The sequence below is a fragment of the Podarcis raffonei genome, chromosome 1 (genome assembly GCF_027172205.1).
Source record: "Podarcis raffonei isolate rPodRaf1 chromosome 1, rPodRaf1.pri, whole genome shotgun sequence".
Taxonomy (NCBI): domain Eukaryota; kingdom Metazoa; phylum Chordata; class Lepidosauria; order Squamata; family Lacertidae; genus Podarcis; species Podarcis raffonei.
This window is the reverse complement of record NC_070602.1, coordinates 119,574,719-119,588,192: the sequence shown is the minus strand read 5'-3', so window position 1 is coordinate 119,588,192 and position 13,474 is coordinate 119,574,719. Positions and strand designations below refer to the sequence as shown.

The following is a 13,474-nucleotide window of genomic DNA, read 5'->3' as shown; positions in this document are numbered from 1 at the left end:
ATCCAAGGAAATGGGCCTGCATATCTCCAAAGCCAATCTATATAGAAAAAAGAATTCTCCATAGAAATTGCCTGAGCACAGCAGTGCTAATGAAAAATTGTTCTCATCTGAGAATATTTCCAATTTCACTGACTCTGCCAGTGAATACTTGCTAACACAACCGGACCCCAAGCCAACAAAAGCTAATTGCAGTTACCTTGTCCTGCCTACAGTAACTGGTTGAATTGGGGCCCTGATCTTTGGGGCTTCAGCGAGTTTAGCTTAGAAAAGTGTTTCAGTGAACAAACATCTCATTGGCTTGAGTAAGATTCTGCTATATACAAGAACTGGGAGAATTACCGCTTGTTGATATGCCTTCTAACATGCACTAGCTGAAGTTAAAATACTTACTCGGTGACCTTTCATTCCAGGCATGCCAGGCATGCCAGGGGGACCTTTGTGACCCTAAATGGAAATGAGAGGTAGTAGAAAAAGAATCCATGAAGGCGCATGTAAAATGGAGATCATTTTATATAAATAGTCATTGAAAGAGTTTTTATTGCATTCTCAGTTCAGTGGCTCCCTGGTTGTTTCTGAACTACAATTCCCATCAGCCCCAGCAAGCAAAGGATGATGGGAGTTGTCATTTAGCAACATCTGGAGGGCCAAGGGTTTCCCAAATGTGACTTAGAGTGATATCCAAATACCGTATTTTTCACTCTGTAAGACGCACCAGACCATAAGATGCACCTAGTTTTTGGAGGAGGAAAACAAGAAAAAAAATATTCTGAATCCCAGAAGCTGGAACAGCAAGAGGGATCGCTTTGCAGCGATTCTTCTCACTGTTCTGGCTTCTGGGATAGCCACGCGCAGTCTCTTCAGGGCAGTGGGATGAAGGCTCCCCCTGCCCTGAAGAGGCTTCACGCGGCTAAGCCAGAAGCTAGAACAGCGAGAGGGAGCGCTGTGCAGCGATCCCTCTTGCTGTTCTGGCTTCTGGGATAGCTGTGCAGCCTGCATTCGCTCCATAAGACGCACACACATTTCCCCTTACTTTTTAGGAGGGAAAAAGTGTGTCTTATAGAGCAAAAAATACGGTAATTCATACTCAGAGTAAATCCACCGATTTCACTGGGTTTGTTCTAAGCATGGCTAATTCTGGGTATCACTCAGTTTGAAACAAACAGACAGACAGACAGACAGACAAATGAACAAATCTCTGAGCACATTGTTATTTGTAGTTCCCATACTCTGTAGAAGTGAAAGCCTGAATTTGTCAATAAGGCTTGAAACCAATAGTTTTGATGCATAACACATACTAAGTTGCTTTCAAAGTTATGGATGTGCCTGTCCCACACAAGGGTCAGCACTGGTCAACTCCCAAGACTGCAATGAGCGTTTCCCAACCATAACGAGTGGAGAGCACTATTTCAACAGCAAGGGCTGATTGGAATATGACCTGATCCTCACGCTACTGCCATGCCACCCCTACTTACCTGCTGTATAACCATAAAGTAATGGCCTGATTTCACCCAACACATGTGGTCTTCATTCCCACAGCATCCAAGAGCCACATTTCTGCAACTGCTACACAACATGATACTATGGAAATACTCTCCAAATTGGGAAGTGGGTTTTTCCCCTCCCCCCATTGGGACAATCCTGAAATGCATGGCTTCCAGCAGGGAGTTCAAACAACCCCACTTGGGGTCTTGTCACTTCTGGCAGGCAGTGTGGTTACGTACCCTGCTACCTGCATATCTGACCAGTGTTTGGATGTACCTGCTGTGCCTAGTTACATGTACATGTAAAGAGCTCCTCCATGCAAGGGAGATCCTGAGCAGCTCTAGGTGTTTGGGTGACAGGATGCTGTCAGGAACTCCCAGCTGGTTTCCCGGGAAAATATAAAGACAAAGGAAGGTTCCTTACTGTTCCTTTTTAGTCAATATTTACAGAGAGAGGCTATAGAACCCAGTCTCTTAGATAATGGCGCTGTCCCGAGTGAATCTCCACCCCCTGTCTCTCCTACTTCCTCATTTGTCGTCATCATCACCACCTCCTCTACAGGTGCCCTCTGTCTTTGAGCTCTTTGCTCTCCTACTTTTAAGGCTCACCAGGTTCTGGGAGATAAGGGGTCTAGAATACTTTCTAAAGACACTGTGTCATCCAGCTGCTGTTCCGGTTCTGCCTCCTCCTCTCCCATTATTTCCCAACTTTCCCCCTCATCTGCCTCTGAGCTGTGACCTCCTGCAACCCCCTGTTGTAAATCTAAACTGTCTTCCTCTTCTTCCTCCCTGGAAAGGTCAGAATGGGGAGGCAGTCTCCACCACTCCTCCTCTGCCCAGTTCCTGACACTGGGTAATTTCAAGAGAAGAGCCCCTTCACAGCCTCACTGAAAATGCACTCAACATGGATGTTGCGTATGTCAGTAGCCGGAACACGACTACTTTCAAAAGCATGACGGCACATATCAGAATTGCCCTAATGATAAACACCACTTCAACACTGTCCTCAGCCACATTCAGATTGGACCACGTTTCCAGAACCACCCATATTTATACTCAAAACCAAGAAAATGTTTTTTTCCTTCCTTACAGGAGTACCAGGTAATCCACGTTCACCAGTTCTGCCCGGTCTTCCAGATTCTCCCTAAAGAGAGATAATAATAATAATAATAATAATAATAATAATAATAATAATAATGCATTGTCTTGCTATAGTGTCTCAGTAAATTCTTAAGAGTTCAAAAGAAGGACCAGACCTACAACAGGAAAATCACTCTTGTGAACTGCATTCCTTTAGGAGAAGAACAATAATGTCTTGTTGACTTTAATTGACGTATTCTCACAATTCATTGTGCAAATAACGAGCAGCCTGTGCAGGTCTTCCAGTGTATACTAAGGTGTGTATATGATGGAAGGGTGGCCCGATACAACCCTCTGGCTTTGAGCTCGACAAGCAGGCCTGGCCCACCTATGAGGCATGGTGAGGCAATTGCCTCAGGGTGGCCAGCACTAGACAGCTGGGAGGGGTGGTAGATTCGGCTTCTGTGGAGCACAAAGCCTGCCATTTGCTGCTCTTGTCAGCTGCCACTACTTCCTCCTCTGCTGTGTGTCCATCTACCCTTGTGTGCTCCCCATCCCCGCAACCCACATGGCAAAATGTGCTCGACTGTCATTGTCAACAAGCATGGTTGGACAAGAGGAACCAGGGGCTTAGACTAGGTAAAGGTACCCCTACCCGTACGGGTCAGTCTTGACAGACTCTAGGGTTGTGCGCTCATCTCACTCTAGAGGCCGGGGGCCAGCGCTGTCCGCAGACACTTCCAGGTCACGTGGCCAGCGTGATAAAGCTGCTCTGGTGAGCCAGAGCCACACACGGAAATGCCGTTTACCTTCCCGCTAGTAAGCGGTCCCTATTTATCTACTTGCACCCGAGGGTGCTTTCGAACTGCTAGGTTGGCAGGCGCTGGGACCGAGCAACAGGAGCGCACTCCGCCGCGGGGATTCGAACTGCTGACCATGCGATCGGCAAGTCCTAGGCGCTGAGGTTTTACCCACAGAGTGGATGGCAAATCAGCATTCATAGCGTCTGACGTCTCTTTCATTGATCTTTGAGCAAAACAGGAAATGGGGGACACCTTGTATCAAGAGAAGTACTTTTCTACCTGTACAATCCACCTTTGGATTCAAACCAACGGTGTAGAAGACAATGACTCTTCTTAGATAGCCTTATGTAATATTATAAGCTTAATGTTAACTATGAACTTAACTTACATCTTTTCCTGCAGGGCCAGGTGGACCCATATTTCCAGGTGGACCAGCAGGACCCTGAAAAACAGAAACAATATATGGTGGTCTACAGAAATAATAGCCAGTGGAAATCAGATTATGTAGGTTCTGAGAGAAAGAGAACTCTGCAATCAACAGAGAATTATCTAGTCCCTATTTAGTTCAAGCAGGTGATGTCGGAATCCAATCTGATTTTCCCTACTTTTCTGCAACTGTTTACAACCTTCCATGATGGCCTCTCTGTGGAATAGTAAGATGGAGTCTGTAGTCATTATGGCTATTGAGAAACTGGTGCCCAAAATATGGTGGCTGTGAATCTATCCACAATGGATTTGTACAGTGGTGTCAATTATATGGCACCTGTTGTTTGTTACTTTCATGGCTGAATATTTCTTGTTATTGTCCCTCCCACCACATGGTGAAATCTAGGATTTCAGAAGTCTTGCAAAACATTATGCAGGACATTGTTTTATTAATCTATATTCTCAGGCTTTAGCTAGAGAAATTCACTTTTGTGAGTCCAATTAGCATGAACATGATTCTCAGAGAATGTTGCCTGGTCATGGTTTTGTAGTTCAGTTTATCTGAAAAATATTAACTCAGGTGACAATTTGTCCCTTTAATGCTTTTTAAAGTAAATGCTCTAAAAAGTAAAAATAAATAAATATTGTATTGATTTTTTTGAACGACTTGATATTATCTTTAAAAATATGTTCCCCAAAAGTGTATATGTCCCTGAGCACAGCTGGAGCTTTCAAAGTAAGTTCTCCTTGTATAAGAGCAAGAACGAAGGCGGTTCCCAGCCCGCTCACAGGTGCTTATAATATCAGCGGTATTATCAGTTGGTAACCGCCTTCCATTTTAACCTGAAGATTGCCACTTGTCCAGTTTTAATTTTAATTTATTTGAATTAATTGTGGGATGTATCTTAATTTATTGATCGCTTGTTTTATGAATTATCTTACTTGTATGATGTTAGCCACTCTGAGCCCGGCTTTGGCCGGGGAGGGCAGGATATTAATAATAATAATAATAATAATAATAATAATAATAATAATAAACATTTATTTGGCACTTTTGCCTCAGCAGATTAAGGGTGCAATCCTATTACCTCTGCAAGGGCATTCCAGGGACCATAAGAATACTGAATTCATCTTTCCAACATCTGCGACAAAATTCTTAGCATTGGAGAGTGACATTAGAGCCTCCTTTTGTGATCCTCTGGCAGAGCTCTGATGTCCATATGGCCAAAAATAAAATAAAAATGGGGTCATATCAGATGCATTCTAGGTGTGTCCCTGCGAGAGGCTTGGATCTGAGGGATCCAAAGCTGTCATGTTCCCCTGACACATCCACAAACCAGGGACAAATTTAGTCACATGGTTGACTAAATCTCTTCCTCCATTTTCTTTCCTATGGTTTCCAATGGGTAGCGAAGCATTTTTGAGAAAGAAAAATGCTCAAAGCCTCAAAAAATGGATAGAAGCATTCCGGATGCTTCTCTGCTCTCACTTTCACCTTCCAATCAGAGTATAGGATAAGGCGGTATTCTCCCCAATGCTTTACGATTGCACCAGTTCAAGAGACAAGGTTCTTTTCAAATGTGCCTGCTAGCCTCAGGTAAGCGTTTCCACAATTCCACAAAATCTGCATTACTTGTGTTCTTCCAAATATTGTAGAAAACTGTCCAATAATAATGACTCCTGCTAATGAATGCTGGAAGTATTTAATCTACAATTCCACACAACACGATCATTTACCAAAATTAAGTTGTGAGGCCAATTAATTAACAGTATACACTGATACTTACCGGAGCACCAGCTTGCCCAGGTTCACCAGGGGGGCCTTGGTATCCGTGGGGTCCCTATTAGGCAAGACAAATGGCACACCTTAGGAATCATGGATTAAGTCGGCTCATTAAATGTTGCAATCACAAATTCCAAATTTCTGAGATATCAGGAGGGAGTCATGGACAATGAATTCCTTCAACACCTTCAAAGAGATTCCATCAAAGAGCATGCAATAATTTGTGCTATCTGCATATTTAAAAATTTTAAAAATGGCTCAGTTTGGACACAACGCTAAAACCATCGTTTAATTCTGCGAGAGAGAGCCTCAGTTCTCCCTCCACTCTCCCCTTTTGATATGCAACAGAAGAGATAATAACAACCCACTTTTGCTAATAGACTAACAAGAGTTCCCTGTCATGCTCAAACCTGGAGAATTCTGGTTAATTTGAAAAATGATGGATTGATCCTAGCTTGTTTAAACGAACCAGAATCCTTGGAGATTGGATGAAATAGGGAACTCATTTGTGGAACTGGGTGCTTCCAATCTTCCTCTCTGGAGCTGGGGATGGATATGGGAGAGGAGAGCAGGCCAACTTGAGACTCCTTTAGATAGCACTGAAGTATGGTTTAGCTTAGCACCCACACTGCAGGGCCCCCACGTAACTTCTGAGGTCTTGCAAGGCCTTGGACAGCATCTCTGAGGCCTCGGAGATGCTTTCTGCGACTTCTCTGGTACCACCAGAAGTCAGGTTCTGAAGCCAGGGGCCGTGCATGACGTCATAATGTCATGTCATAATGTGACATTGTGACATCATGCATACTGGGCACCCATAACTTAGCTTCATGTCTGAAAGGGCTCCATGTGAAAGATGGCGGTACAACTAGCTGGATATCTCTTTTGGCATTTCCCTCAGAAATTTTCAGAGGTTGAAATGTCATAATTGACCCCACCCCGAAATAGTGACAGTCTGGAAGCATGCTAAATCAAAATGATAATCTTCTAGGTAATGGTTGGTTTGGCCCTTATTCATGAAACGTGATCCTATTTCTCAGTGAGAAAAGATATTAGATTAGAGAAGCATTACTTGTACTTACAGGTGGACCGGGCTGACCAACAGGACCAGGGAGGCCAGGTGCGCCAGGAGCTCCAGGTGCACCCTGCAAACAACATTGTAAAAACAATACCATCAGACACAGTGAATTTAGAATATACCCATGAGACAGAGTGTAGAGACCAAATGCAAGCTGAAACAAAAGGGCTCGTCAGTATTATTGGAAAAGATGAAGCAAAAGGCAGAGTGTGCTTTAACTAGGCAATTTTGAACCCATCTCAATCCACATCTATTCCATTGGCAACAGAATTGGAGCTTTGGTGAGAAACAGCTCCACTGAGAGTAAGGGAAAATGTAGCATAATCATACAGTGAGCCCTTTGCCTATGATGGAAAACAATCTCACTGCTAGTGGTTTTGAATTGCAAGTGCTAGTACTAAAAATATAATCAAATTTTTATGTAGTATTTGATGACTTTCTTGTTGGTTTATTCTGCGCGTTCTCTATCTATCCATCTCCACACGCCAAGCATAAGAAGTTAAATTAGCTGATACGGAGTCACACAATTGATCCATTTCAGTCTTGTGTACAGTACATAGACCGCCAGTGTTTTCCAAGGCTTTAGACGGGGTTCTCTCTCTCAGCCCTACCTAGAGATAAAGGTAAAGGTAAAGGTACCCCTGCCCGTATGGGCCAGTCGTGTCCGACTCTGGGGTTGTGCGCCCATCTCACTTAAGAGGCCGGGGGCCAGCGCTGTCCGAAGACACTTCCGGGTCACGTGGCCAGCGTGACAAGCTGCATCTGGCGAGCCAGCGCAGCACACGGAAACGCCGTTTACCTTCCCGCTAGTAAGCAGTCCCTATTTATCTACTTGCACCCGGGGGTGCTTTCGAACTGCTAGATTGGCAGGCGCTGGGACCGAGCAACGGGAGCGTACCCCGCTGCAGGGATTCGAACCGCCGACCATATGATCAGCAAGTCCTAGGCGCTGAGGTTTTACCCACAGCGCCACCCGTGTCCCTGTCCACCCGCGTCCCTAGAGATACCAGGAATTAAATGTGGGATCTTCTTCATCCAAGGCAAATGCTCTACCACTGATCTGCAACCTTTCCCCACATATCTACAACACACACACACGCACAAACACACATGTCACACACACAGAAGGCTCAAAGGTTTGATGGTAAATCAACAAATTTGTATAGTGGATGCTTGATAATTAGGCAAAAAGCCACATTTTGTCATCCATATCCAGTTATGCTTTTATTTGTCTGCTTAAAAGGTCTTCTAAGCTTTTGTCATTTCCGTGGGAAAGGACAAAGCTCTCCCCACACACTGAGTCCATAAGTCAAAGCACACATAATATATTCCCGACACTGGAAATATATCCTGTGACTTACAGCACAGATAAAATATATTTCACAAAGCAGGGAATATTTATTTTTTTGCTACTTAATTATAGCCCGCTCTGATAGCAGCACAGGAATCGTATTGCAAGAACTGCAACTTAGGTGACATTCTCCATGTGACAAGAAGTGAATGACATGAATGGCAAAATAATATATTCCATAATGCAGCTAATGTATCCAAGGATTTGCACCAGTTAATATATTTGGCAGCCGAATGCTTCACTTATAAGGCATTCTTACTCAATACTGCTGATTCGTATGCTGTAAATATTAATTTACAAATAGGCACGGAATAAGTAAACAAAGTTGTGAAGGAAAGTGCAGTCTGATGCACAAGTCAATTATTCCATTGCAACCATCACATATCAAGAGCTGAATCTGTACCAAGATTGTTTCGAGGAACTTAGCCGAGATCTTTAAAGCTAAATCTAAAATTGCCTGATTTATTCAATAGTGGTTATCTAGTCTTTTATATATTGTATGTGTTTGGATTATCAATGTATTTGGATGACTTTCTTTGAGTTTACTGTTTTCACTTATGCCAATAAAGGCTAGTTGCAAGTTACAAGTTACAAGCTAAATCTGAAAGTATTCTCAAGCTGGCACAGATACAGATTTATGTAGATGTGCTTGCTTTGTGTCTACCAAAATAACAGGGAATTCCCCCGTTCTTGATGATTTCAGTTTGGAGATCTCTTTGCATAGAGCCTCATGACACTTGATCATCATACGGCCAATCACCTGTGTGCTTCCTTTCTTATTGGCTGGCACTGTTGCCCATGATGAAAAGGCTTCATTATAGCTGGCATGTAAGATTATCTTGTGATTGCTGTGCCAGACACAGTCATACTGAGTTCTTCCAGATGTAGGTGATTCAATGGAGAAACAAGCTCTCTTTAGGTAAAGGGCCTAGGACTGGCTGTGCATCAATGTTCCAAGAGTTGCAAAAAAACAAGAACAAATAAATGCTGCACACAAAACGAAGTTTGGCACCGTCTAGTGATCTGTGTCTAATGACGCTCTAGCCATACCCACATGACAAAAGTCAAACAGAAAGCTCACAAGCAATGTAGCAACCAAGAACATTAAATGGTCAGGTATTTCTTTCCCCCCTCTGGTTCAGCGCATCTCAGATGTGGAAGCCAAGCAGCAGAATGCAAATGACACAAACTGTGAGAGAAATATGGTAAACAACTGGAAATGGATGAATGGGTTAGAGGATGGATGGATGGATGGATGGATGGATGGATGGATTAATGAACAAACAAACTGAAAGGAAGAAAAAACCTGTGAGGAACAGAAGGTGAATGAATATAGTGATTAATGAGCATATTAATAAATGGACAAAGTAGGAAAGATGTAGGAAATAACCAGGATTCTTATCTCCTTTGTAGACCACTTGTGCAGACAGCTTTCTTAATAATCCAGTGCGTGGAATACAGCCCTTGTAACAGAATATACAGAATACGAACCTGATTGCAACAGGGCCAGTCCTGCCATGTAGTGTTGTGAAACCACATGCTTCAGGTGGCATCATGAATGGTGCTGGTGGTAGATGAAGGCAGGATGCAAGTTGGACCTGATATTTTTGTGGGGAGCATCATTTGGGATCTGGTTCATGCAGGAAAATATCTTGGGCTGGCCCTGCATTCCTAGATTTGCAATGTTCTTCTAAACGTGTGCTCCATTCAAGAAAATAAGGACGGACAATTGTAGGTGGCTATTGCCTATTCAAGGGGAAATGAGCTGCTTGCATAATTCACATAGAAAGTGGGAGCTACAGGAATGCCTCTTTCATGACACAGTTTTACTGAGGAAATTTCATGTAGGTTTGATTACATCAAAATAATTCTTGGGTACCTCCCACCCCAGCAAAAAATAAAGCACATATACGATGCTGAATAAGTATTTAAAAATCCTTATGGACTGATCTGGGCAGCTATAGATAAGGGGGGAAATGCAGTAAAAGTCTGCTTATGTGAAAAGAGCTATAAAAAGAGCTTTGATCCATTATCAGTTGAAATTTGCATTGTGGAAATAGAGAATGAGACACAATGAATGGTCTGAAATGTTGTTACTGATGGGGAAAATGACAAAAATGACTGGAAGGGAGAAATTTGTGGAGCAGGTAATGGGGAAAAAACTTAAATGAAAGTAGGGAAATATAGGAGTAAAAGAAAAGGGAAAAAAGGAAGAAGCTGAACATGGGAGCAAGGAAGTAAAAAAATCAAAGGGGAGGGGAATGAAGAAGAAATAATGGTAAGGTAGAGATGTCAAGGAAAAGTCTGAAAAAGTTGATCAAAATATTTTAAAGAATTGCTCAAATCCAGATCCAGAGTAATGTGACCTGCTTTAAAACTTCTTATGTTCCTAAGCAGTAATAGTATATGTTCAATACAATCTGTACAAGGAGGGAAAAACCAGTAATTTCAATATAAAGATGAGAGACAGTGTTATTGTCTTACAAGTTGGCCGTATCCTCCTCCACCAGACTTGGTATAATCGCCTTCATACTGAGGAGAAAAGTTCTGTAATTAAAAAAAGAAATCGAAAAAGATGTAGCCATTACACATAAAACAGGAGGACAGCATACACAATTGCAATGACATACAAAACCAGCACATGTAAGCATGTAATGAGGAGCTGACAGCTGTCCACAGATCCACTGGCAATACTGTATGTTTGAAATGGAGAGGTGTCCCACTCAAAGTCCATAGGACACATCTTCATGATTGGTCAGTCAAGATAGGGTTACAATTTCCTTTAGCGTGGATAATGCTATTGCTCTCAATTACACTGGCAGGGTTGACCAAAATGTAGCTTGGGAGCAAATGAATCTGTCTCCTGAACTGCTAAAGGTCAGCCTTCCGGGAGGCTGAAGATAAAGCTCTTGTCCACTTTCACAACCCTTTTCTCTGAGCAGCGTTGTCGTCGCCATCATTCTCAGTATTGCACCTTAAGCTGGGAAAGAGGCAGTTTGGGAGAAGGAATGGGTAAAGAAAGAACATTGTAAGGGCCTAACATGGATCCATGAGTCCATGGAACACACATTGCTTTATCAGAGAGAAAGGAGATGTATGCAAACCATAGCCCAAAGCTTGTGTGGGAGATATTGCGAGCTGTAGCTGTAGCAAGGAGAACTGACAGAAGGGGCAGGCAGGAAAAGGAAAAACCACTGTGATCAGCTGTAGAAGGTCAAGAAAGTGAAAAGTATCCACACCAAGAAGCCAAACCAAGGCTGCACAAACAAATACAAATTTGCACGAACAAACAAACGTACAACCGACAAACTTAACAGCACAGTGATGGACAGCTTACTCATGCAGTTCTTTCTAGGGCCGATACACAACAGCAGGCATGGAGAGATTTCCCCGGAGCTCTGACTCCTGGCTGGAGGCATCATACAAGTTTCTGGAAGGAGGTCTACTGAACACTTCAGCAGCGAGCATTCAATGCAGCAAGGATCAGGGCTTGCTAGAGGGGGGACTTGCATACACTTGTGGATTTGTGGACTCTGTTTTAATACTTCATAACACTTCATAATAACCATGCAAAGTTATAGGCTCATTTAATGGACTGAATAGCTCAATTGGTTAGAGTGTGGTGCTGATAATGCCAAGGTTGCAGGTTTGATCCCCGCATGGATGTCTGTTTCCAGAAATGTCCTTCTTTTGACTTAAGTTTCTCACTTTCCCCAACATTCCTGGAGAACGGCAGGTTTATCGGACCAATTCTTTAATGAAAGGTTTCTTTTTGGCATTGTGAGAAGTGCACCACATGGTAGTAAAATGCAGCATTAGCTACAGCTGCCGTGAAAGGAAACAGGGCTGTTACCATATACAAAAGTAGAATTTGTATTTTACTGGTTGGAAAGACACACGTTTTTTGAGTGCATTTTGCAGATGTTGGATAGAAGGATTCCTCAGCTGCGGTGGGACACAAAAATCCAATGGAACGGGCAGTATCAGGACCAGCCTTATCATTAAGCAAATGCTAAAGGTGAGGAATGTAGAGACCTGCGAAACTCCTCCTTCCTGGCTATTCTGCTCTGTGTGAGGACAGAACTGTGCTTCACAGCAAATCCTGGAGCTCCTGAATGAGCCTGTTGTCTCAGGTGTGGTGAAGAACACAACCCCCTCCCCAAAGTTGAAGTAAGATTTAACTGCCAGTCCAGAGTGCCGTCTTGTCCTTTACAAAGACCAAAGAAAGCTCAACTGAAAGTGCAACATGAGGCCTACAAAGCCATTCAACCCCAGTGTGCAACAGTTCTTTGATGGCGAAGTTAAATGAAGGGAGCCATTGACTCTGTTGGGCTAAGGCAGGCATAGGCAAACTCTGGCCCTCCAGATGTTTGGGACTACAACTCCCATCAACCCTAGCTAACAGGACCAGTGGTCAGGGATGATGGAAATTGTGGTCCCAAACATCTGGAGGGCCGGAGTTTGCCTATGCCTGTGCTAAGGGGTTGCCCTGTGTAAAGGTCTTAGCAGAAGAAAGTTACACAGGTTGGTTTTTAAAATCAGCTAAGCTGCCCAAGCAGCTGTAAGTACAACTGGTGGAGCTTTTTGACCAGAGGCAGATTGTCCCCAGTAGCTGAACAGAGTTGTGCGTGAATTTGGCTAGGAATTTGGGAAATTGGCCCGAGGTGCTTAAAGGCTGGTGGCAGCAACAGCAACTCTTGAGTCCTTAGAAACTGTCATCAAGAAACAAAATTATTGAGATGACAACAACAACAGTAGTAATAAAAATCTTAGTTATTAGTTCATCCTGTCTCCTGTAATGGTGCCAGTCTCATGACTAAGCCTATCGTACATACCAAGCCACCAGGAGGCTACAAAAATGTTCTGAGGGAAAGGGTAACAGAAGAAAATAGTCAAATGGAGGAGCTCAGTGAATTATTGTGGCAGGGACCCTGGAATATAAAAATTAAAGAAGCACAAATATCTAGAGTGGGGGGCCAGGGAACTGTGGTGGCAGCCTAGGGATCAATTTTCCCATTGGCTAAAGTAACTTTTTTGACAACATTTTATGACTTTCCAGAAACTTCCCATCTTCATTCAGAACCTTTGACAAAACACTGTTCTGTGGAGGAACAGAGCAACGTATCTCTCATGACTATATGGCGTGCACATAGTACTGTTTCACCTAAAACAAATTCAGAGCCAAAACATAAACAGAAAGGAGAGAGTGACTTACTGATCCTGTACCGAGACCGGGGCAACTTGGGCAGACTCCAGGTTGGCCAGGAGTGCCAGGTGTTCCTGGCTGGCCAGGTGGACCAGGTGAACCATTTATTCCAGGAGTACCAGGTGGACCCTGAACATGAATTGAAATAATAATAATAATTGAGGCATGCACCAAGTGCTCAAGCCCTTTCTCATTCAAATAACTAGAACGGAATACTATAAAACAAAAACATTGTGTGTTGCCCATGTGTTTCCCCTTCTTACATCAAG

General features: G+C 43.2%; 1 protein-coding gene across 2 annotated transcripts in view; it reads right to left on the bottom strand.

Moving 5' to 3' along the window:
* The window catches only part of COL3A1 (collagen type III alpha 1 chain), a 95,756-nt gene that overhangs the window by 43,663 nt on the left and 38,619 nt on the right, over nucleotides 1-13,474 (bottom strand). Inside the window, exons 4-10 of one of the 2 annotated variants that reach the window (XM_053360166.1) lie at nucleotides 13,215-13,334; nucleotides 10,484-10,546; nucleotides 6,653-6,715; nucleotides 5,578-5,631; nucleotides 3,753-3,806; nucleotides 2,572-2,625; nucleotides 391-444 (exon numbers count right to left, since the gene is read on the bottom strand). In XM_053360166.1, coding sequence (XP_053216141.1) covers nucleotides 391-444; nucleotides 2,572-2,625; nucleotides 3,753-3,806; nucleotides 5,578-5,631; nucleotides 6,653-6,715; nucleotides 10,484-10,546; nucleotides 13,215-13,334 — 462 coding nt within the window. Of the gene's footprint in view, nucleotides 1-390; nucleotides 445-2,571; nucleotides 2,626-3,752; nucleotides 3,807-5,577; nucleotides 5,632-6,042; nucleotides 6,062-6,652; nucleotides 6,716-10,483; nucleotides 10,547-13,214; nucleotides 13,335-13,474 lie in introns of those variants that run through there. The other variant, XM_053360174.1, reaches the window with a different exon arrangement.